Source organism: Oratosquilla oratoria, chromosome 4 (assembly GCF_046742065.1).
Source record: "Oratosquilla oratoria isolate Oo_2021 chromosome 4, ASM4674206v1, whole genome shotgun sequence".
Lineage (NCBI taxonomy): Eukaryota > Metazoa > Arthropoda > Malacostraca > Stomatopoda > Squillidae > Oratosquilla > Oratosquilla oratoria.
Genome location: NC_134780.1, coordinates 21,413,525 through 21,440,327, shown reverse-complemented (window position 1 = coordinate 21,440,327; position 26,803 = coordinate 21,413,525). Strand labels below are relative to the sequence as shown.

Sequence of the window (26,803 nt, the reverse complement as noted above, 5' to 3'; positions counted from 1 at the left end):
TTATGATACTCCATTTATTCACAACAGTATCAAAATCCCTGAAAGTACAAAAATTTCCTAGCTCTTAAAAGTTCAACTGTTCTTAACGAATGAATGGCCTGAATTGTTAATGTTCTACACCACTCTGCATTCTTCTCCAGGGAAATAAAAGGCCTGTTAACTTGGCCACCTCCCTTAAAAGGGGGATGAGATCCTTGCTATATACCATACTTTTACAGAAAAGTGACTAACCTGAGACACAAGGTAATATCAAAAGCTAATTCTAACAGAATGAAATATAAAAGATCTCAATTTCTCATCTAGACATGACCACACCAGGGAATAACTATGAGTTACTGTATGAAATGGTCCTATACAACATATGTAAAGGAGATTACTCCCTATCACTTGTTTTTATATCCCATATTGAAGTAAGCCCAAAATCTTTTATATAAATTTCAATTACTGTTCCTCCACTTTTTCATGTAAGGACAGCTACCAACCAGTAGCTACTCCTATCCTCCTTCCAGCTGGTGAAACAGAATCAGTTCCACACTGATACAACACAGATAACATTCTAACATTTCTTCCCACAAGAGATTATCTATGGGTGGGCCTTTTGACTACTATAGGTCTGTGGATTTCTTGTCAGTGAAATATAAATAAATGTACAACTCCCTGCCAATTCAAAGTTAAAAGGAATGTACTTTAAGACAGGGAAAGTGACATCTAATGGGTTAAAAAAAAAATGAAGATAAAACCCAAACAAGACAGGTAAAGAAAGAAGGAAGAAGAACAATAAAAGATTGATTACTATATGGTTCATTAATTCCTGTCGCCAAGGCCCCACAACTTAACAGTGCCAGCATCACGATCTCTGTCCCGGTCATCTTTATCATCACAGGCAAATGCAAGCAAGTGCTGTCTTGGGTGCTATGGAATAATATTATTCTTTGATTAGGAAAAACAAATAAATAAAATATATAAATAAATCTTATATTAATACATATACCACATAAATTGTTCAGATGTAAGCATACTATAAGAAAATCTATAATTACCTTAGAAACTACTTGGGGATACATGTACCATAGAATGTTAGAGTTGGGGTGAAGGTGAATTATAGAATAAGGGAAACAAGTAAATATCCAGGTGAATGAAAAGTGTCATGAAAAATAGGTATTTGGGGATGAACAATGAAAAGACTGTACAAGAGAGTGATTGTACCCACAGACCTGGATGGGAGTGGGATAGGTGTATAATTTGACTTAGCTACCCTCCTTAAACCCTTAAATATGATGACGTCTATGAAGGCGTCATGTGGCGCGAGTAGTATGTGAGGATGTCAGCATCAGCTTCCTGATTACATTTATTTTGTAGTTGTAGCTGAGTGACCTCTTATTCTGTGAACAGGCTTGATCACTTTTTCAGTGGTTACAAACATTCTGGGTGAAAGAGAATGAGTATAACAGCCGTAACTTTATATTTCATAATGTGCGTATTGTGATGCATCATCATACATCAGGCAGCTCTTGTGCTCGCAAAGATTTGACTAGTATTTAAGAGGTTAAGGGGCTAAAAAGGCTATTTGGTATATGTATGATTATGTATATAAACATACATACAAATACAAAGCCCTTAATCCTCCTTATATGGAGTGGGTGGCTGAGTCAAAACATACATTCTCCCTGACCTTTTGTGGTAGAAAAATATAAAGAGGGAATCATAGTCCTTATGTTCTACCCCATTTCGTCACCTTTTATGACATGGTGGGAACTAGATGAGAGTAGTTTTACCCCCCTTCCCCCCACTAAAGGGTCTTTCTATTAAAAATAATAAATAAAGACCTATGATAAAATCAAATAAACACACTTACCCATGCAACTGTGAAAGTGGGATATGCCACATTGATCTGTGCCACACGCTCTCCAGTTCCAACATGAGCAATGTCAATGGCTAAGTCTTCACTCCCTGAGGCTAACAACTGCCCATCATGTGAGAAGCTGATAGTCCTTACAGGCCATTCTAATCTGATGCACGAACAAGTATTTATAACCAGTAAAGTCTAATTGTTCGTAATAGTCACATACTAACCTAATGCATGTTAAAAACTATCACGTACCAATATGTTGAGCAATTCTTAAAAATAATTACACATAAGAATTGAGCTATATTCCTAAGCACCAGATATTCCTTATTCATTACATGACTTCCACTTGATATATCTATCAGACTTTGGCATTATATTCACAGAACACAAAAATTCAGTTCAAAAATAAAATTCAATACTCCATAAGCTTACCTAGTAAGTGTGCGCATACAGTACAACTCTTCTGAGTCCCAAATTGACACAAGGGCGTCAGCTGACCCCGTGGCAAAATACCGGCCATGAGGTTCAATTTTTATACAAATACAGTTGCCTGGATGAGCATGAATTGTGTATACAAGATCCATTTCAGGGTAACTGTAAACAGATATGGAAAGTGACTATGATAGTATTAGAAATACCATATAATAAGGAATATTCTGTCAAACCAAGCAATTCCTACCCATCTTACAAAATACAAATGCAAAGTGAGGGAGGCCAAGAAGCAAGCAAATGTAATGCAGGGGGAGGCAGTAGAGAAATTTGGAGAGAGAGAGAGAGAGAGAGAGAGAGAGAAAGAGAGAGAGAGAGATATGGAAGTGAAAAGGAGAGGAAGTCAGATAGAGGGGTGAGGGTAAAATGTAAAAATAGACAGCTGTTAATGGAAGTGAAGGTGGTGACTGGAAGATGGTTACACAATCTCAAGTTGCTCCATGTAAAGGAGGCTAGGGATGATTTGACTGTGGCAGTCTGATATACCAGAAGAATATGATGGGAGAGGAAAATGGTAATGCTAAAGAAAGCATCACCAGAAAGAACAATCATAGTGACAGGTATTCAACAAAGTTCCATGATTGACTATCATGAAGGATCATTGAGGCATTCAAAGCAAGGACAAGAAATGGCTAACAAACTTCTTAAGAGTGCACAGCATTCAAAACAACAAACTATCACCTCTATTATTCAGCCTCTTCACAAGTGATCGCCCCACACCAAGTCCAAAGCATAACACCAAAGCACACACATATGCTGATGACCCAATATTAGCATTTCAGTACAGCAACTACAGAATAGTTGCTTAAAACACTCAAACACAAACTTGAACTGTGACTGACAAAACAGAATGTAGGTTCCCCCTTAGAAATCATTGCTAATTTTGCTAACCCTATACTACTACGAATCAAAGAAGCATCCAATAGCAAAATTGAATGGCAAACTCCTTCCACTGGACAAAAGCTATAAAATCCTAGGCCTTACTTTTGATAACTTGCATGTCCTTCAGCCCACACATAAAGGAACTAACAGTGAAAATCAACAAGAAAACTAAACATACAAATCAGAAGTAAGCACATGATTTCGTCAGAAGAGGGGAAATTTTCCAACAATCAAGAAAACAAAAATAAACACTACAAACTGTACTAAACAAAGTACAGGTATTAAGCATAAGAACAGATACAATAAACCACTTAAAATATCTATACACAGAATCCAAAATCTTCTCAGTAGTACAGCACATTAAAATAATGGGCATGCAGTTCTATGCAAGAGCCCTCAGTCCCACATATTATACTGAGCTCTAATCTGAGAGGGCAATAGCTGTCAATCATAATACCAATACATGATTTGGAAGTGTGGCGACTCAGGAAAAAAAAAAAAAAAAAAAAAAAAAATTCTAGCTCCCAAGCAAAACACCCAAATGAAAACACAATACTCACTCGGCCTAAGATGACAAAACAAATACTCAAAGACCAGCCACCAGACTACTCTATCAAACTTCTAGACATCAACCCTACATAGAAGTCTCCCTCATGACAAGCAAGAACTACACTAGCATGTCTATGTTTGGGTCACCATCCAGTTTTAAAACAGTACCAACACAGAAAATAGTCTTAGCCCTAGATGCAGACTGCCCCAGATACAATCATACTAAAGGCACTGAACATGTTTTACATTGCCCTACTCTAGCTTTACCCAGATATTGTAATATCTTTTCAAAGAGTGATTCATCTAATCCAGTGGTCATTGCCTATTACCTAGAAGCTTTGCATCTCCTGCAAGACTGATCACTCATTCATTCCAAACAACAATTCAAAATCTCTTCACTGAGTAATTTGCTCTAAACCAGTGATCGTGACCAGTTTCCTGGGGCTCCAAGTCTCCTGCATGAGAGAACCAGGCAATGGATTGATTCACTGATCTTCCCTGCTCAACAATTCCACACACATCTACAACTCCCTTCATCTTCTGCATCTCACATTTGATCTTCCTTAAACTCACTCCATCCTCCTCCATTTTCTACTCTTTTTGCCCAAATAACCTAAGCACTCTGTTTTACCCTATCTGATAGCTCCCTTTCCATCCCCCTTCCTCACTCAGTTCTTGAACACACACACCATCTACAGAATTATGAAGGGGATGGAAGTCCTTGATAGAGATGACTTACTAAAGTGGGATGGGAGAAAAACAAGAGGACATGAAAAGAAACTTATAAAGGATAGTTACAGAACAGAAGAGATCTAAAAAAGAATAGCTTCCCACACAGAGTGATAGATATATGGAACAAACAGAATGAGGAAACAGTGAGTACAAAAACTATACAAGAATTTAAGATCAAACTGGATGCTGAAAGATACAAAAGTGGATCACGACAAGCATAGCTCTCTTCCTGTAAAATTCAACTAGGTAAACTAGGTAAATACAAGAGAAAGAGGAGATCTACTGGGAATTTAGTCATGAAAGGCATGTGGATGTCCTTGACAGAGAAGACTTATTAAAGTGGGATAAAGGAAAAACAAGAGGACATGAAAAGAAACTCAAAAAGGATAGTTAAAGAAGAGATCTGAAGAGAAAAAAGTTTTCCACAGAGTGGTGGATGTCTGGAGCAAATTGGATGAAACAATGGTGCGTGCAAAAACCATACAAAAATTTAAGAACAAACTAGATGCTAAGAGATACAAAGATGGGTTGCTATGAGCATAGCTCCCCTTCCTGCATAAAACAACTAGGTAAATATATATATATATATATATATATATATATATATATATATATATATATATATATATATATATATATATATATACACACACCAAGGGTTTTCCCCCTTTACAATGGAGGTAGCCAAAAAGAAGAAGGCATAAAAAAAACCATCCCCACCCATTCCATCCCTAATACACTCCACCCCCCTCCACCCTCCCTCATATCTTGGCACCTCCTGGATGATGTGTCATCCCTGCATCTTGTCCATTGCCCTGGGTCAGAGGCAGTGTTGCAAGACACAGCACATCCACAGCAAGGCCACTTCATTAAATCGGCGACACCCCCTCTCCATCCCCTCATGCAGAGAAGGAGAAGATGAGGAGAAATCCCTTTGGGCTGCATCAAAATTTTTCTTCAAACATACTACCTCACCCCCTATCCCCCCACCCACTCCACCTCATGCATCACAACATCATCCACATACAGCCATTCTCCATTCACCCGTCTTCTGTCCTCTCCCGTCTTTCCTCAACAGACATTCCTCTCTTCTCCAAACCCCTTTCACCCCATCCATCTATCTCATCCTAGGTCGCCCCCTCATGTTCACTCCCTCCACATCTGCTTTCCATCCTAATACTCTTTCATCCACCCTATCTCCCAACTCTCTTACCACCCCTGTTCTCCTCCTCACCTCCTCATTTCTCACTCTATCTAGCCTAGTAACCCCCATCATACTTCTCAGACACCTCATCTCAAACACATTCAAACTCCTCCTCTCTTATGTTCCATGTTTCTACCCCAAACAGTGCTGTTGGCACAATCTCCTCTTAGAATCCATTCCCTAATATCTATTTCTCATTACACTTTTTAATCCACCAAGACATTTACTCGCTTCTCTCAGTCTACATTCTACCTCCACTCCACCCTTTCCTGCCACATTCGCACCCAAGTATCTAAAACTATCTACTTCCTCCAGTCGCTCTCCCTTAATGCTCACTTCCAGTCTGCTGCCACTTTCACCCCATGTACATATCATCACCTTACTTTTGCCCACATTTATCTTCAGCTTCCTTCTTTCACACATTCTCCCAAACTCTGTCACCAACTTCCTCAATCCCTCCTCTGATCCTGCTACAAGTGCAGTGTCATCTGCAAACAACAACTGGTTCACCTCCCAGTTTTCTCCATTTTCTTTAACCATCTCCAATCCCTGACCCACCACCCTTGCATTTACCTCTTGCACCACCCCATCCATGTATAAGTTGAACAGCCAGGGCAACATAACACATCCCTGACGAAGTCCCACCTTTGCCTCGAACCATTTACTCTCCATTTCTAATCCTGACACATGCTCTACTACTTTTGTAAAAACTCTTGACAGCTCCTAGAAGCTTTCCTCCTATCCTGTATATCTGCAAAACCTCCCATAGCACCTTCCTGTCTACCCTGTCATAAGCCTCTTCCAAATCCATAAAAGCCCAAAAAACATCCTTACCTTTTAATATAGCTTTCTCACATATCTGTCTTACCACAAAGATTTGATCTACACAACCTCTACCTGTCCTAAATCCACACTGTTCATCACCAATTACTCCCTCTGTTCCTCTCCTAATCCTCTCAATCAAGATCCTCCCATAAGCCTTCCCAACTACACTTAACAAGCTAATCCCTCTGAAACTACTACACTCACACTTGTCCCCTTTTCCCTTGTAAAGTGGAACTCTACCCTCTCTCCAGCAAACGTTAAATAACCTCACCAGCCAGTCCACCATCACTGTACCTCCTTTTTTTAGACATTCTGCTTTACCTGCTCTCATCATTTTAACAACTCCCTTCACTTCATCCTTCCTTATTTCTCCTCCATTTTCCTCATTCATCACTCTCATTTTCTTAGCACTTCTCACTGCAACTATCTTTCCCTCCCTATTTTCCTTCACATTTAGCAACTCCCTAAAATACTCTGCCCACCTTCCCCTTACTGCCTTCTCTTGCATTATCATCTCTCCATCTGCACCTTTTAACTTTTCTTTTTTACTTGATTTGCCTCCTCTTCCTCTCTTAATTTCTTTCCAAAACATCTTTTTATTACTTTCAAAATTTTCTGTCATACTCTTACCCCATTTCACATCTGCTCTCCTCTTTGCCTCCTTTACCTTGTGCTTTAATTCTCTTTTCTTTTCTTTGTACCTCTCATAAGACTCCCTCGTCCTATTTTGTAACCAATCTGTGAAAGCTCGCTTCTTCTCTTCTACAACCTTCTTTGTTTCCTCATCCCACCATTCACTACCCTTCCTTCTATTTCCTCCCGTCCTTCTTGTTCCACACACCATCTTTGCACACTTTGTGACTCCCTCCTTGAACCGCCCCCATTCCTCCTCCACTCCTAGCTCTAATCTATCCTTCACTCCTTCCCACTCCTCTCTCAGTTTCTTCTTGTATTCCTTCTCCTTTTCTTTTTCATTTAGAGTTCACTCTAAGCACCTCCCTACCATTTGTCCTTTTCCTCTTTCCCCATCTATCTATACCCGTAGAAGTATGGGGTATTGGCTGCATGTTATTGTGGCAAAGTAGCATGCAGTTGATACTTTAGGGTCTATATGGGGCACCCCTATGGACCAGAGCCATACATCATTTTCTCTGTGATAGAGGAAAACTGTTCCTAGAGAAATGATGACACTTTTATACTACGACTGTCCCTCCGTTATGCTGTCCCCCAACCCCTTGTTACTGTCCTGTACCAATTCTCTAAATATTCATTTCCTTTTTTCACCTACCCTGTGGTGGGGGAAAAGAATGCTACCACCAAGTCTTTCCACTTGAGTTGTAAAAGGCGACAAAAAAGGGGACGGAGGATGGGATTAGGAGTCCTACTACCTGTAGCCCCAAAAGGGGACATTCCTAAAAAAAAAAGTAAAGGCATAAGAGGGTCTGGGAATTTTCCAAACAGTACCCTAAGGTTTGGGTCTTTTAATGTATACGGATATAGTGCAGATGAGAGTAAAAGGGAAGAGATAGGCAGTATGTTTGTGAGAAGAAAGATGGATGTGCTGGCTTTGAGTGAAACTAAAATGAAAGGGAAGAGCAAGTGTGAGTTTGGGAGTGTAGCTGGGAGGTACTCAGGAGTGAAGAGTAGACGAGGGAGACAAGGGGTGGCTATACTAGTAAGTGAAGAGATAGGTAAGCGTGTAGTGGGGTGGAAGGAGATTTCATCAAGGTTGATGTAGATGAAGGTGAAGCTAGGAAAGGAGATGTGGGTTTTTGTAAGTACGTCTGGCCTTGTAGTGAGAAGAGCGTAGAGGAAAGGGAGGCTTTTTAGGTAGATATAAATGAGTGCATAGAGGGATTAGGGAGAAATGTCAATGTAGTTGTATTGGGAGACCTTAATGCTAGGGTAGGAAATGAACCAATAGACATAGTGACTGGGAAGTATGGAGTTCCAGGTAAAGATCTTACTGGAGAATTGATGATGGAGATGTGTCTTGAAAGAGAGTTGACGATAGCAAATACACTGAGACGACACAGAGATTCTGCAGCATGATCTTAAATTGTTCACATGGGTGGTGATATGGCAAATGAATTTCAATATCTCTATGTGTAGTGTGTTAAACGTAGAGCTACACAACCCCAAAAATAGATACAGCTTAGATAACATGTTTTTAGAGAAAACTGAGTGCGAGAGAGACTTGGGAGTTCTAGTGAGTCCGGACCTTAAAACCAGGAATAAAGCTAACAGAGCATTAGGTTTCATTGCTAGGACAGTAATGAATAGAAGTGCAGATGTAATTATTAAACTCTATCTAGTGATAGACCCATCCTTGACTATGCGATACAGTTTTGGCCTCCGTCCTACAGAATGGACATCAATTCACTAGAATCAGTACAGAGAAGAATGACCAAAATGATACATGGGCTCTAATAGAGGTGTTCAAGTGGATCAAAGGCTTTAACAAGGGTGATACAAACAAGGTCATCATATTAAAACAACAGGTCAGGACTCACAGTAATGGTTATAAACTGGACAAAATTTAGATTTAAAAAGGAAATAGGCAAAATTTGGTTTACTAACAGGGTGATCGACAAATGGAATAAACTTAGTAATCATATAGTAAGTGCTGAAACTATCAGTTGTTTTAAGAAATGATTAGACAACTTTATGGATGGGGATGACAGGTGGTGATGGAGATGGAGCTGCCTAGTGTAGGCCTTATGGTCTCGTGCAGTCTCCTTCATTCTTATGTTCTTACTGATTAGGAAGATAGTCAAGCATAAGTACACATGGGAGTGGGTGGTGGATGGAAGGGTAGTAGAGCGTTAATGGACTATATAGTGGTGACCAGGAGTATGGTAGGAAGAGTTAAGGATGTACATGTCCTAAGGGGAGAGAGTGGGGAATATCAGATCATTTTCTGGTGGAAGGTAAATTGAGAGTGGAGAATAGGTGGAGAAAGAGGAAAAGGGCAGAAGGTAGGGAGGTACTTAGAGTGAACTGCTTAAATGAGAAAGAGAAAAAAAAAAAAAAAAAAAAAAAAAAAAAAAAAAAAAAGAAGAAGAAGAATAAGTATAAGAAGCTGAGAGAGGAGTGGGAGAGAGTAAAGGATAGAGTAGAACTAGGAGTTGAGGAATGGGGATGGTTCAAGGAGGGAGTCATAAGGTGTGCAAAGATGATGCGTGGAACAAGGAAAGGGGAGGAAATAGAAGGAAGGGTAGTGAGTGGTGGGATGAGGAAGCAAAGAAATGTGTTGAAGAGAAGAAGCAGGCATTCACAGATTGGCTACAAATTAGGACGAGGGAATCGTATGAGAGGTACAAAGTAAAGAGAAAGGAAGTTAAGCATAAGATAAAGGAAGCAAAGAGGAGAGCAGATGTGAAATAGGGTAAGAGTATGACAGAAAATTTTGAAAGTAATAAAAAGATGTTTTGGAAGGAAATTAAAAGAGGAAGAGGAGGCAAATCAAGTAGAGAAGAAAAGTTAAAAGGTGCAGATGGAGAGATAACAATGGAAGAGAAGGCAGTGAGAGGAAAGTGGGTACAGTATTTTAGGGAGTTGCTAAATGTGAAGGAGGATAGGGAGGGAAAGGTAGTTGCAGTGGGAAGCGCTACGAAAATGAGTGATGAGTGTGGAAAATGAAGGAGAAATAGGGAAGGATGAAATGAAAGCAGCTGTTAAGATGATGAGAGCAGGTAAAGCACCTGGTCTGGATGGATGCCATGCAGAATGTCTGAAGAAAGGAGGTACAGTTATGGTGGACTGGCTGGTGAGGTTATTTAATGTTTGTTTAGGAGAGGGTAGACTGCCGTAGGACTGGAGGAGTGCCTGTATAGTTCGGCTTTACAAGGGAATGGGGGACAAGTGTGAGTGTAGTAGTTTCAGAAGGATTAGCTTGTTGAGTGTAGTTGGGAAGGCTTATGGGAGGGTCTTGAATGAGAGGATTAGGGGAGGAACAGAGGGAGTAATCGGTGAGGAAGAGTGTGGTTTTAGGACAGGTAGGGGTTGTGTAGATCAGATTTTTGTGGTAAGACAGATATGTGAGAAAGCTATATTAAAAGGTAAGGATGTTTTTTGGGCTTTTATGGATCTGGAAAAGGCTTATGACAGGGTAGACGGGAAGGCACTGTGGGAGGTACTGCAGATATATGGGATAGGAGGAAAGCTGTTAAGAGCAGTCAAGAGTTTTTATGAGAGTAATAGAGATTGTGTTAGGATTAGAAATGGAGAGAGTGAATGGTTTGAGGTAAAGGTGGGACTTCGTCAGGGATGTGTTATGTTGCCATGGCTATTCAATCTTTACATGGATGGGGTGGTGCGAGAGGTGAATGCAAGGGTAGTGGGTCAGGGGTTGGAGATGGTTAAAGAAAATGGAGAAAAGTGGGAGGTGAGTCAGTTGTTGTTTGCTGACACTGCGCTTGTAGCAGGATCAGAGGAGGGATTGAGGAAGTTAGTGACAGAGTCTGAGAAGGTGTGTGAAAGAAGGAAGCTGAAGATAAATGTGGGCAAAAGTATGGTGATGAGATGTACAAGGGGAGAGAGTGACAGCAGGCTGGAACTGAGCATAAAGGGTGAAAGACTGGAGAAGTGGATAGTTTTAGATACTTGGGGGTGCGAACGTGGCAGGAAAGGGAGGAGTGGGGGTGGAGGTAGAATGTAGATTGAGAGAAGTGAGTATATGTCCTGGTGGATTAGAAAATGTAATAAGAAGTAGACATCTGGGAATGGATGCTAAGAGGAGGTTATATGAAGGATTGTGCCAATAGCACTGTACTGGGCAGAAACATGGAACATAAGACAGGAAGAGAGAAGGAGTTTCAATGTGTCTGAGATGAAATATCTGAGAAGTATGATAGGGGTTACGAGGCTAGATGGAGTGAGAAATGAGGAGGTGAGGAGGAGAGCGGGGGTGGAAAGGGAGCTGGGAGATAGGGTTGATGAAAGAGTATTGGGATGGTTTGGATACATGGAAAGAATGAGTGAAGAAAGATTAGTAAAAGAAGTGTGGAAGGCAGAGGTGGAGGGAGTGAATATGAGGGGGCATCCTAGGATGAGATGGATGGATGGGGTGAAAGGGGCATTATAAAAGAGAGGAATGTCTGTGGAGGAAGGATGGGAGAGGACAGAAGATAGGGGTGAATGGAGAAGGGTTGTGTATGGATGATGTTTTGATGCATGAGGGTGAGTGGGTGGGGGGTGGGGGGGTGAGGAAGTGTGTATGAGAAAAAATTTGACGCAGCCCAAAGGGATTTCTCCCCGTCTTCTCCTTTTCTGCATGAGGGGATGGAGAGGGGGGGTCGCCGAATTTATGAAGTGGCCTTGCTGTGGATGTGCTGTGTCTTGAGACACTGCTTCTGACCCAGGGCAGTGGACAGGATACAGGGATGACCCGTCATCCAGGAGGTGCTAAGATAAGAGGGAGGAGGGTGGAGGGGAGTGGAATATATAGGAAATGGAATGGATGGGAGTGGTGTCTATGCCTTTTTCTTTTTGGCTACCCCACATGTAAGGGGGAAAAAGCCTTTGGTATATGTATGTATCCATCTATCCTCCACCCTCAACTTACCTTCCACCAAAAAATGACCTGATATTCCTCCACTCTCTCCCCTTAGCATGTGTACATCCTAAACTCTTCCTATTATACTCCTATCTACCACTCCATAGTCTATTAACGCTCTATCTACCACCCTCTCCCATGTGTACTTATGCTTGACTTTCTTCTAAAACACTGTATTTGCTACCATCAATTCTCTTTCTAGACACATCTCCACCATCAACTCTCTACTACGATTCTTTCCTGGAACTCCACATTTCCCAACCACTCCGTCAATTGGTTCATTTCCTACCCTAGCATTACGGTCTCCCAATACTACTACATTGATGTTCCTCCCTAATCCCTCTATTCACTCATTTAAACCTATCCAAAAAGCCTCCCTTTCTTCTACACTCTTCTCATTATAAGGCCCATATGCACTTACAAAAACCCACATCTCCTTTCCCAGTTTCACCTTCATCCACATTATCCTTGACGAAACCTCCTTCCACTCCACATTTACCTATCTCTTCATTTACTAGTATAGCCACCTCTTCTCTCCCTCACCCTCATTTTACTCCTGAGAACCTCCAAAGTACAATCCCAAACGCACACTCGCCCTTCCCTCTCAACTTAGTTTCACTCAAAGCCAACACATCCATCTTTCTTTTCACATACTACCTATCTCTTCCCTTTTACTCTCATCTGTACCACATCCACGCACATTAAAAGACCCAAACCTTAGGGTGCTGGTTGGAAAACTCCTAGACCCTTTTATGCCTTTACTTTTTTTAGGAATGTCCCCTATGGGGACAGGGAGAAGGAAGCCAGGTCCCAATCCCCGTCCCATTTTTCTTGCCTCTTATGATCCAAGTGGGAATACTTGGTGGCAGCATTCTTTTACCCCCACCACAGGGTAGGCAAAACAAGGAAATGAAATTCAGAGAAATGGTACAGGACACCAACAAGGGGTTGGGGGACAGCATAACGGAGGGACAGTAGCAGTATAATAAAAGTTTCATAATTTCTCTGTGAGCACAGTCCTCCTCTATCACAGACAAAATGATGTGTGGCTCTGGTCTGTAGGGGTGCCCCATATAGACCCTAAAGTATGAACTGCATGCTACTCTGCCACAACAACATGCAGCCAATACCCCAGACGGGGTATATATATATATAATATATATAAATATATATATATATATATATATATATATATATATACACACATACATACATATATAATATATAAATTAATCATAAATTATACCTCCCTTATACATAAAGCACTGTCAATACATTCTTTCAAACTTCTCTTCAACCCCAAATACCTATCTCATGCTATATGTTAGAAAAATAATGTAATCGTCTCCAAAACACAACACAAATACTCTTTATAAACAATCAACCTAGGAAAACTTAGAAGCAGCAGAAATGTGGATATGGAGACGAGTATTAAGAGTACCACGGACAGCGAAGAAAACAAATGAAGAAGTATTGAGAGAAATGGAGACAGATAGGGAATTGATGACAACAATAAGGAAAAGACAGTTGCGATTCTTACACATATACCAAGGCTTTTTCCCCCTTACAAGGGAGGTAGCCAAAAAGGAAAAGGCATAAAATCATTCCCACCCATTCCATCCCTGAATACACTCCACCCTCCCTCTTATCTTAGCACCTCCTGGATGACAGGTCATCCCTGCATCTTGTCCACTGCCCTGGGTCAGAAGCAGTGTCACAAGACACAGCACATCCACAGCAAGGCCGCTTCATTAAATCGTCGACCCTCCCTCTCCGTCCCCCCATTGCATAAAAGGAGAAGACGGGGAGAAATCCCTTCGGGCTGCATCAAATTTTGCTCACGCATACTACCTCACCCCCATCCCCCTGCCCATTCCACCTCATGCATCACAACATCATCCATATACAACCAATTTCCATTCACCCCTGTCTTCTGTCCTTCCTCAACAGACATTCCCCTCTTCCCCAAAGCCCCCTTCACCCCATCCATCCACCTCATCCTAGGACATCCCCTCATGTTCACTCCCTCCACATCTGCCTTCCATACCTCTTTTACTAGTCTTTCTTCACTCATTCTTTCCATGTGTCCAAACCATCCTAATACTCTTTCATCAACCCTATCTCCTAACTCCCTTTCCACCCCTGTTCTCCTCCTCACCTCCTCATTTCTCACTCTATCTAGCCTAGTAACCCCCATCATACTTCTCAAACACATTCAAACTCCTCTCTTTTTCTCTTATGTTCCATGTTTCTGCCCCATACAGTGCTGTTGGCACAATCACTCCTTCATACAGTCTCCTCTTAGCATCCATTCCCAAATGTCTATTCCTCATTACACTCTTTAATCTACCAAGGCATTTACTCGCTTCTCTCACTCTACATTCTACCTCCACCTTTTCCTGCTACATTTGCACCCAAGTATCTAAAACTATCCACTTCCTCCAGTCACTCTCCCTTAATGCTCACTTCCAGGATTCTTAGGACACATAATGCGGAGGGAAGGGTTGGAAGAGGTGGTGATGACGAGAATGGTGGAGGGAAGGAGAGCAAGAGGAAAGCAGAGGGAGAAGTATATGGATGGGCTGATGAGGGCAACGGGAAAACAACTCAAACAAGCACAGATGTTACAAGTAACTAGGGACCGTGAACGGTGGCGCTACATGGTTGCCGAAGTCCAAGAGGATATGGCACGACGGTAAGGTAAGGTAAGTAATCAAATGTCCTATTCATACATGAATACAGATAAACAAACTAAAAACAAACACACATTTGCTTTACTTTATAGCCACTAACTTGTAAATATAACAGACCCAATCTAATAATCAAATACCATCTTTGTGCATGAATACAAATGAAAGAACTACTTCATTACCACTCACTTGTAAATGTGTACATATCCTTGGCCACTCTGAGTATTGGTTAAGTAAAACAAGTCATTTGTATTGTTCCAAGTCAATTCGTTTACTTCAAACTTGAACTGCTGCTCATGCCGCATTTTATGCATCCGTGCATCAATAAATGAAACAAGATCATCCTTGTTTCCAACTGCTATTGTTTGACCATCTGGTGACCAAGTTATATTGATGTTTTCCCCTACAAAAAATTTAAACCAAATTTAAAATGCATGATATCCTACATATCATAATATTGTAACTATAACGTACAAATCCTTACTGAACAAGAAAAAACACCAAAAGTATCTAATCACCTTTGGTATTTATTGTGGCAGCACATTTGTGCGTTCTGCAATCCCATATACGAACAGTTTTATCTCCACTTGCTGAGGTGAGCTGTTCACAGTGAATGGGATGCCAGCACAACTGATCCACGCTGTCTCCATGACCTTTGTATGTGTAATCCTTTCGCTGTTGATAAAAAATAAATAAATAGATAAATTAAATAATGCCAGGAACTTTGACGTACTTGCAATAATCTTAAAATTAAGAGTTTTCCTTTTCTATCCAAGTTCTATCAGTTGGTAACCCAACATGTCTTCATAGTATATTTCAAATTAAACAAGCCCGCTGCATGTAGCAGCCAACTTTGTTCCAGGAAGGCATCCAGGAAAAATGTCAGTCCAGCTCCAATCAGTGCAATAGATCTCTCCAGACCAAAGAAACATTCTCTCCTCCCCACCCCAAATACAGTATATATATATATATATATATATATATATATATATATATATATATATATATATATATGTGTGTGTGTGTGTGTCATTGTGACAAATGGAAATATGCTCCACCGCAAAGGTTAGAGTCCTTGCAGTGGAGCTTAATTTATATATATATATATATATATATACATACACACATATATACTCCTCCATTCAATAAGTAATGAGAAAATGTCAGCCAAGACATTAAGTATGATTTGATCAAAATACTACTTCATGGTGAAGTACACATACATATATTCTACAAAATGACTAACTGGCAACTTTCTATATTTGTAGGTCTGAGTGCAGCAGTGAACATGGTGGAACCAGTCTGATTCAGTTTGCCGATCTGTGAACACTTGTCAAGATGCAGGGAAACATGGAGCAATGTTATGCCATCAAATTTTGTGTTAAACTTAAGAAAACCAAACAAGAAGCTTATGGAATGTTAAAGGAAGCCTAAGGGGATGAACAGATGAGCCAAGCAAGTTTCTATTGGTGGTTTAACAGATTTTCTGAAGGAAATGAACACGCAAATAGGAAAACATTGAGGATGTGCAAAGGTTATTGATGCAAGACCGTCGAATATCTGTGAGAATGATATCTGAAGCTGTTGGTATGAGTATTGGGACAGCAGAGACAGTTCTGACCGAAGATCTGAAGCTCCACAAAGTCTGTGACAAGTTCGTGCTAAAGGTCCTCTCCGATGACCAGAGGCAGTTTCATGTTGAATGTTGCACTGACATTCTTGAAATGATAGAGGTTGATTCAGGTTACCTGAATATGGTAGTGACTTGTGACGAGAGTTGGGTGTTCACCTATGACGCTGAAAGCAAACGTCAGAGTGCTTGGTGGAAACACGCAACCTCCCCCAGACCAAAAAGGCAAAGACGAGCAGGTCGCAAGAGAAGGCAATGGTCATTCCTTTCTTTGACTCCCAGGGGCTCATTCATGTTGAATGGGTTCCTCAGGGTCAAACCATCAATAAGGAATATTACCTTACTGTTCTGAAAAGGTTCAGGGAGAAGATGAGGAAGAAGAGTCCTCAGCAGTGGAGGAGTGGTCAGAGGTGGTTCCACCAGGACAATGCCCCATGCCACAAGTCAACGCTGGTGACCACCTGGATGGCCAACAGGGGAATGAAAGAGGTATAACACCCACCCTACAACCCTGACCTAGCCCCTTGCAACTTTTTGTTCCCATGCATGAAAGACTGCCTCAGGGGAGCCAGATTCCTGTCAAAAGAGGAGCTGAAAGAGGCATCGGAAAGTTACCTGAAGGGACTACTGAAAAAGGACTTTGAGGAGGTCTTCCAGGATTGGGAGAGATGCATGCAAAAGTGTGTAGATGTGAGAGGCAATTATTTTGAAGGAGACAAAGTTTTGTAAGCTTATGAAAATAGTGTCTCTCCTGACATTTTCTCATTACTTATTGAAAGGAAGAGTATATACTGTACAAATATATATATATATATGTAAGAGGCTGGTAGATAAAGGTAGACAAATAAGGTGGATAGTGGGGTAGATGGTGAGAATTTAATTTTATGTGTAGGATGTTTGAAAACAATAAGCCACAAAGGAGTTGCATAATCTCGTTCCTTGTCTAAAGTTTATAAACAACTGCTAGAGACCAGATTTTTAATGCTGATATGACAATATGTAAACTAAGCCTTCCATGCATCGATATCGAGATTGCTTGTGTAAGCAGTATTGCCTAAGACGTAACAGTCTTTCTGATTGGAGAAAGGGTGGAGAAAAATTTATTGGTACACGGGAGAAAAGTCACGCCCTTGGGGGGAGGCACTTAGTTATAACAGTGGAAATCATTGGATTAATAAAGTCGTGACGTTGGTTCTGAGGCGGCTTAGTGAGTGGACTGAGGATCCCAGTTGGGAGTCCCTTGGTGTAAACTGACAAGCCAAGTGTAATATCATTTGGGAAGAAAAGAAGAAAATTTTTAATTCCGTTTAATTCACCCCATCGAGAAACATTACTTACTTTCTACAGAAAGATATGATGGAAGACATACTTAAGAAAAGTGATGGTAACAAACTTAAAAGTGAAAGAAGAAATACAAAACCATAGAAGAGAACACTAAACAGAACTATAAACCAGTAGTTACGGAGACAGGGGTGAAAGTGGTGGAAGCGGTGGGATAAGAATGAATTGAACGCTCTGAAGAACCTGGGGAGTGCATCAAACTACAAGACTGCTGAGTGCATCAAACTACATGAATGAGTGCAAGATACTGCTACAAGTGTATGGGTACACCATGCAGTCCACAACCACGTGCATGCTAAGAGGGAACTACTACAAGCAACAATGAAGGTGTCTACAACCACTACAAGCTACTACTACAAGTGAACAAGGGACAAAGGAGACGAAATATATCATATCTATATATGTATATATATATATATTATACACACACACACAATAGGGAAACAAATAGAAGAAATGTATAGGCTCGGGAAATACAATACAGATAAGACCAGACCAATTAAGGTTAAATTCAGGTCACAAAAGACAGCAGAGAATATCTTAGCAAAAACAGGGAAAATAGCAGACATTGAGCAATATAAAAAGGTATGGATAAAAAGAGAAATTAATAAAGAGGAGAGGAGGAGAAAACAAAAAGACTAGAAGCTAAGGAAAAAAAAACGATAAAAGAACAGAGTCAGAAAGAGAAATTTTATTGGAGAGTAATGAATATGAAAGTGAGGAAATGGTTCATAGCAGAGGAAAACCGAAGGGAAATTGAAAACACAATGGAAGTAGCAGAAAATTAAAGTATCTTACACAAATATAGATGGCTTAATAACAGGCTTGAATGAACTGAATGATTATCTGAAGGAAAAAGAACTGGACATAATGGGAATTGTAGAGACAAAATTGAAAGGTCCACTACCACCCAACAGTGTAGGACATGGTGCATATAATTATTGGATTAGAAACAAGAGGTAAAACAACGGGGTGGAGTTATGTTCCTGACTAAGGATATAAATGTGAGGAATTCACATATGGAAAAAATAGAGTAGAGATGATTATGATGGAAGTGGAGGACAGGGGTGGGAAGAGCAGGAAGTTTGTAGTAAATTATGTGCCTCCTAAAACGGCCTCGTGGGAAGAGAGAGAACACAAAAGTATGTTAGAAGACACAAGGATAAAACTAAATAAGATAAGGGAAGAGGGAGGAAGAATAGTTATAATGGGTGACTTTAATTGTAAAGAAATTTGCTGGGAAGAGATGACAGTGAAGAATGGAGACAACCTATGAGGAAATGTACTACTTGATATGATTATTGAACATACAATGATGCAATGGATTCAAGAGAATACTAGGTTTAGAAATGAGGAAGAACCATCGAGACTGGACCTAATAATCACATCAGAACCTGAAATAGTGGACAAGATTGAATATAAGACACCAATAAATAAAAGTGACCACATATTGGTTGAACTGGAACTAAATGAGGAAAAATACATGAAAAAAATGAACAATATAGAAAGGGAAGATTGATGTATGATTTTTTTTTTTTTTTTTTTATAAAATAAGAGAATTCTTTCAAAAAGCAGACTGGGAAAGAATACACAAGGAGGAAACAACAGTAGAAGAGAAATGGAATATTTTGACAAAAATTCATAAAGGAGTGGAAAAGTATATCCCAAGACAAAAGCAAGAAAATAAATATGTAAAGTACTGGTACAACAAAAGATGTAGAGAGTTAAAAGACAAAAGAGATAAAGCTTGGATAAAATTGAAAAAAAAGACAAAAGACCTGAAAAATGGAAAATATATACTAGTTATAGAAATGAATATGTACAAGTTTGCAGAGAAGAAAAGAGAAAATACGAAAAAGATGTCATAGAAAAATGTAAAGATCAACCAAAACTATTTTACAGATTTGTAAACGACAAACTGAAAAACAAACAAGAATTAGAAAAATTATGACAAGGAGGAGTTGAATACACAGAGGAAATAGAAATGGCAAAAATTATGAACAAGCATTTTAAATCGGTGTTTACAAGGGAGAACATGCAACCTAGAGATATTGAAAGGGAGGAGAAAGTCCCCCCTATGAAAGAGATAGAAGTATCAAGGAATGAAATAATGAAACACTTGAGTAATCTTGATGTCAGAAAATCACATGGTCCACATGAAATAGCAAACTGGACTTTGAGAGAATGCAGGAATGAACTAACAGACAAAATACATAGCCTAATAAACAGTTCATTGAAAGAAGGAAAAGTTCCAAAAGATTGGAAAAGAGCAAATATAGTGCCAATATATAAAAGGAGAAACAAGGAAGACCCTACTAACTATGTACCAGTCTCTCTAACAAGTATGATAGCAAAAAATTGTGAAAGAATTATCAAAAGTAGATGGGTAAGGCATTTGGAAAAAAACAATGTATTAAATCTAAGGCAATTTGGATTTAGACAAGGACGATCATGCGTCACAAACTTAATGTGTTTCTATTCAAGACTAATAGATGTAATACAAGAAAGAGATGGACGGGCTGATTGTGCATTTTTAGACCTGAAAAAAGCTTTTGATAAGGTGCCACATAAGAAGTTGCTTAAGAAATTAGAAACTGCAGGAGGAATACAGGACAAACTGCTGAAGTGGATGGAAGACTTCTTGCATGAAAGAAAAATGAGAGTAGTGATAAGAGACAAACACTCTAATTGGGATGAAGTGATAAGTGGTGTTCCACAAGGAACAGTTCTGGACCCAATAATGTTTGCTATATATATTAATGATATGGATAAAGGAATTGAAAGTTATATGAGCTTCTTTGCAGATGATGCAAAATTGTTGAAAAAAGTGAACACTGAAGAAGATTGTGAGTCGCTACAGAGTGATCTCAATAAAGTATGGGAATGGAGTAGGAAGTGGGAGATGGAATTCAATATTAAGAAGTGTAGTATAATGGAATTTGGAAGAAGCCAAAAAAGATTAATGGGATCATATAAATTGGGAGAAGAAAAAAAAAAAAGTAGAAAATGAGAAGGACCTGGGAGTCATTATCATGAATAATAAGCCCCCTGAGAAACATAAACAAAATTTTTGGAGAAACTTATAATTTAATAAGAACAATCAAAGTGGCATCTACATAACTGGATGAAGAAATGATAAGACCAAGATTGGAATATGCAGCAACAACGTGGTCACCAAGTACAAAAAAAAATGTATAACAAAACTTGAAAGAATACAAAGAGCAATTACAAAATTGGCACCAACACTCTCGGAACTATCATATGAAGAGAGACTAGCAAAACTTGAGCTATAGACATTAGAGCAAAGAAGAGAGAGAGGAGACTTGATAACTATTTATAGAATCATGAAAGGCATAGAAACTATTGATAGAGAGGATCTAATAAAATGGGATAGTAGAAATACAGGAGGACATAGAAAGCAAATCAAGAAAGACAGTTATAGAAGAGATCTGAAAAAGAACAGTTTTCCCCACAGAGTAATAGACATTTGGAACAAGTTAGATGAGAAAGTGGTGTGTGCAAAAACAATACATGAATTTAAAAACAGTATATGTAGATAAAATGAGATATGAAGACGGGACACGAGTATAGCTCCCCTTCCCATAAAATACAACTAGGTAAATACAAAAACATTACATGGACAAGGAAATGGTAAAGAAAATACTAGTTACACAGGTAAGACACAAAATTAGAATATGCAATGTCACTGTGAAAAAAATCAAAGAGCAATGACAAAGATGGCACCAACACTTAGCAAGTTGCCATATGAACAAAGATTGGACAAACTAAACTTATCAACTCTGGAACAAAGAAGAGGAAGAGGCAATTTGATAACCATCTACAGAATTATGAAAGGGATGGAAATCCTTGATAGTGATGACCTACTTAAATGGGACAGAAGAAATACAGGAGGACATGAGAAGAAACTTAAGAAGGACAGTTACAGAAGATTTGAAAAAAAAAAAAAAAAAAAAAAAAAAAAAAAAATAACACACAGAGTAATGGGCACATGGAACAAATTGAAAGAGAAAACAGTGAGTGCTAAAACTATACATGATTTTAAGATAGAACTGGATGTGGAAAGATACAACTGCGAGTCACTACAATATAAGTAAAAAGTGTCAAGGCACTGAAAACAGTAAACTTCGTCCGGCTGAGTGGTCTCCCTAATTACCGACCAAAATCGACCAAGGACAGTTTTTGCTCAAATGAACAATATTATATAAAAAATTAGCATATGGTTGCATTATTTGACCTATTTTCTTTAAAATGTGTGATTTTCATGTAATCTGATCAAAGAGAAGTTACGTTTTTATCCTCTGCAAAATTACCGACCACAGCTACGAATACCGTCCAGCCATTATGATCACTGGTGGTATGGATCAAACTACACTCTATTTTCTTACTATTAAGTTATTAGTGTAACAGATTGCATATAGTTGAATTATTTGAACTATATTTTTTAAAATGTGTGATTTTCATGTAATTTGACCAAAGAGAAATTATGTTTTAGCCTCTGCCACTGTCCTTGGTCAGATTTGGTTGGTAAATTCGTAGCTGTGGTCGGTAATTTTACAGAGGCTAAAAACGTAACTTATCTTTGATCAAATTACATGAAAATCACACATTTTAAAGAAAATAGTTCAAATAATGCAACCATATACTAATTTGTTATGGTATTCGTAGTTGTGGTTGGTCATTTTGCAGAAGCTAAAAACATAATTTATCCTTGATCAAATTACATGAAAATCACACATTTTAAAGAAAATACTTCAAATAATTCAACTATATGCAATCTACGAGTATTACACTAATAACACAATAGTAAGAAATTTAATTGAGTGTAGTTTGATCTATACCACCAGTGATCATAGATGGCTGGATGGTATTTGTAGCTGTGGTTGGTAATTTTGCAGAAGCTAAAAACTTAACTTCTCTTTGATCAAGTTACATGAAAATCACACATTTTAAAGTAAATAGCTTAAATAATGCAATCATATGCTAATTTTGTATGGTATTTGTAGCTGTGGTCGGTCATTTTGCAGAAACTAAAAACATAATTTCTCTTTGGTCAAATTACATGAAAATCACACATTTTAAAGAATATAGTTCAAATAATTCAACTATATGCAATTTATTACACTAATAACACAATAGTAAGAAACTTAATAGAGTGTATTTTGATCCATACCACCAGTGATCATAGATGGCAGGCTGGATGGTATTTGTAGCTTTGGTCAGTAATTTTGCAGAAGCTAAAAACATAATTTCTCTTTGGTCAAATTACATGAAAATCACACATTTTAAATAAACTGGTTGAAATAATGCAACCATATGCTAATTTTTTATACATAAAATTGTACATTTGAGCAAAACCGTCCTTGGTCAGGTTTGGTAGGTAAATTCATAGCCGTGGTCAGTAATATTGCAGAGGCAATATAACTTCTCTTGGATCAAATTACATGAAAATCACACTTTTAAAGAAATTACTTCAAATAATGCAACCATATGCTAATTTTTTACGGTATTCGTTGCTGTGGTCGGTCATTTTGCAGAGGCTAAAACGTAACTTCTCTTTGATCAAATTATTTAAAAATCACATATCTTTAAGAAAATAGTTCAAATAATTAAACTACATGCAATCTATTACACTAATAACATAATACTAACAAACTTAATAGAGTGTAGTTTGATCCATACCACCAGTGATCATAGGATAGATGGTGGGCTGGACGGTATTCATAGCTGTGGTTGGTAAATTAATCACACAATTTAAGAAAGCCGACCAAACCCAAACAATGACGGTTTTTGCTGAAATGCACAATTTTATATAAAAATTTAGCATATGGATGCATTATTTTACCTATTTTCTTTAAAATGTGTAATTTCCATGTAATTTGACCAAAGAAAAGTTACGTTTACATCCTTTGCAAAATTACCGACCATAGCTACGAATACCGTCCGACTCACTAATAGCCGACCAACGCTGACCAAAACCCGAAAAAGGACAGTTTTTGCTGAAATGCACGATTTTATATAAAAAATTAGCATATGGTTGCATTACTTGACCTATTTTCTTTAAAATGTGTGATTTTTATGTAATTTGATCAAAGTGAAGTAATATTTTTATCCTCTGCAAAATTATGAACCACAGCTACAATTCGTCCAGCCTGCCATCTATGATCACTGGTGGTATGGATCAAACTTCACTCTATCAAGTTTCTTACTATAGTGTTATTAGTGTAATAGATTGCATATTGTTGAATTATTTGAACTATTTTCTTTAAAATGTGTGATTTTCATGTAATTTGATCAAAGAGAAGTTATGTTTTGGCCTCTGCAAAATGACTGACCACAGCTGAATACTGTAACAAATTAGCATATGGTTGCATTATTTGAACTATTTTCTTTAAAATGTGTGATTTTCATGTAATTTGACCAAAGAGCAGTTATGTTTTTATCCTCTGCAAAATTACCGGCCAGATTTACGAATACCATCAAATTACATGAAAATCACACATTTAAAAGAAAATAGCAAAAATAATTCAACTATATGCAATCTATTACACTAGTAACACAAGAGTAAGAAACTTAATTGAGTGTAGTTTGATCCATACCACCTGTGATCATAGATGGCGGGCTGGACAAATTGTACCTGTTGTCGGTAATATTACAGATGATAAAAACGTAACTTCTCTTTGATCAAATTACATGAAAATCACACATTTTAAAGAAAACAGTTCAAATAATTCAACTATATACAGTCTATTACACTAATAACATAATAGTAAGAAATTTAATAGAGTGAAATTTGATCCATACCACCAGTGATCATAGATGGCGGGCTGGATGGTATTCGTAGCTATGGTTGGTAATTTTGCAGAGGATAAAAATGTAACTTCTCTTTGGTCAAATTACATGGAAATTACACATTTTAAAGAAAATAGGTAAAATAATGCAACCATATGCTAAATTTGGTCAATTTATACACCCAACCATAGAATTTCATATGTAACTTATGTGTTTCTGGTGAGAAATGTTGTGATATGAACGATGGTGTACATAATTTCTGTCGCAAATGTATACTTTTGAAGTAATTAAGTATTGAACTTATGCACTTATGTCTACATCTCCCGAACGATCTGGGGGGACGTGTGGGAAATTGGGGTTTTTGGGTGGGGAAGACTAATAAATGGAGTAATGCGTGTTGCCAAACAGGTGTAAAATGAAGAAGAAGGCTGAATAAACCCATGAAAAAACAAAAATGTCCCATATCGGCAGGTACCGCGCACAGCGCCATGTTTGTTTACTAACGATTGTAAGTATTTGTGAGTAGAAGTGCTAGATTTAGGGCAGCCCCTCGCGCAAGACTTGGTAACTGTAAACTAAACTAAACTAACGTAACGGAGGTAACGTTAGTTTACGGTTAGGAAGTCTTGCGCAGCTGGAGAGGACTTTGCTAAATGTAACAAATCTAGCAAGACATTTTTTGAATCGTTGGTAAAAACAAAGATAGCTACCGCTGGACTCCGGCCCTAATATGTGATTTTTATTATTATTATTATTTTTTTTATATTTCTTAAGTGTTTTTGTTCATTTTATACCTGTTTTGCAATGCACATTACTCCATTTATTAGTTTTCCCCACCCAAAAACCCCGATTTCCCACACGTCCCCCCAGATCGTTCGGGAGATGTAAGCATAAGTGCATAACCTCAATACTTAATTACTTCAAAAGTACGCATTTGCGACGGAAATGATGTACACTATCGTTCATATCACATTTCTCACCAGAAACACGTCACATATCAAATTCTATAGTTGGGTGAAACTATAAATTGTCCCTAAATTTTTACATAAAATTGTGCATTTGAGCAAAAACAGTCATTGTTTGGATTTGGTCGGCGATTAGTGTTATCCAATAATCTGACCCGATAGGAAAAACAACAACTAATTAGTACTTATGATTTCTCAGCCCTCCCGTAATACCCTGCCCTGGTTTTGGTATTAGAATAATCTGTGAGACTAGTAGTTTTCCTTTATTTGGGTCTGTTGCCCATTTAATGGATTTTTTTTAGCTAATTTTTCATGTTGAAACATGAAAATGTTTTCGATTTACTGCTGAACGCAGGCCACCATGTTTATCTTATGTTTTTATGTACTGACATGTAACTGATAATGTGATTGGTTGAAATTTACTACGATCGTAGTAAATACACTCACACGACATTTTTATTAATTAAATTTCCCGCGACATATAAATTTGGCCATTTGAATGGCGTGCGCATAAAATGACGCGTTATTGGTGGACGTCATCGAAGGTGGCGCTGTTTGACCTAAGTCACCTACCTACATATGCTAATTTTTTATATAAAATTGTGCATATGAGCGAAAACCGTCATTGTTTGGGTTTGGTCGGCTTTGGTCAGCGATTAATGAGACCGCACATTTTGGCCTGATTTTCTTGGACAAAATAGGTTAATAGGCCTGATTTTGTACCATTCAAAATGCAATATCTCGGGAACTAGGACAGCTAGATGGAAAATTCAAATTACATTGTACTCATAGCGTCTTTCTGCATCCCATAAGAACTACTTCAGCTCAAATATCAGGAATTCCATTTTTATGTTGACATGGCTACTAATGGTGGCAACAAATCTCGCCACCTGTACAGCTACTTTACTTCACCTTTACCATTTCATTTATGGAAAATATACAGCATAACATAACATGGGTAACATATTCACAACAACACACCGAAAAAAAATTACCAAAGTTTCCCTGTGGCCATCGAAGAGAAATATCGTTACACATTTGTCGTATGAACCTGACGCCAATCGTCTACCATCGGCGTTCCATCCAATTGTATGGACCTTTGAATTGTGCCCAACATATTCTTTTTGCTTGTTATGTGACTGAAAGTAAGACCTCATATCTTCTAAATACGACCCCATGGTTGGACTGCAGCAAATCCTAAAAAAAATCCAAAATAACTTTTGATATAAATTTGTCAAACCATACGATTTGTTTATAATGCCGCTAGATGTAAACAAATG

The 26,803-nt window shown here is 38.5% G+C and overlaps 1 protein-coding gene across 1 annotated transcript; it reads right to left on the bottom strand.

Moving 5' to 3' along the window:
* Positions 1 to 26,803, bottom strand: tex (THO complex 3 homolog tex). The gene is made up of 6 exons (XM_076183590.1): positions 26,519 to 26,803; positions 15,296 to 15,452; positions 14,967 to 15,180; positions 2,282 to 2,443; positions 1,856 to 2,009; positions 1 to 912 (listed from the first exon to the last, which is right to left on the bottom strand). The coding sequence occupies exons 1-6, from the start codon at positions 26,699 to 26,701 to the stop codon at positions 805 to 807; spliced, it is 978 nt and encodes a 325-aa protein (XP_076039705.1). The 5' UTR covers positions 26,702 to 26,803; the 3' UTR covers positions 1 to 804.

Bases quoted from the DNA above. Each gene is read 5' to 3' on its own strand.
- tex (XM_076183590.1), bottom strand. From the start codon at position 26,701: ATGGGGTCGTATTTAGAAGATATGAGGTCTTACTTTCAGTCACATAAC. The intron at 15,453-26,518 runs GTAATTTTTTTT...TTTTATCAACAG, and splicing joins ATGGCCACAGGGAAACTTTG to CGAAAGGATTACACATACAA. The intron at 15,181-15,295 runs GTGATTAGATAC...AATTTTTTGTAG, and splicing joins TGCCACAATAAATACCAAAG to GGGAAAACATCAATATAACT.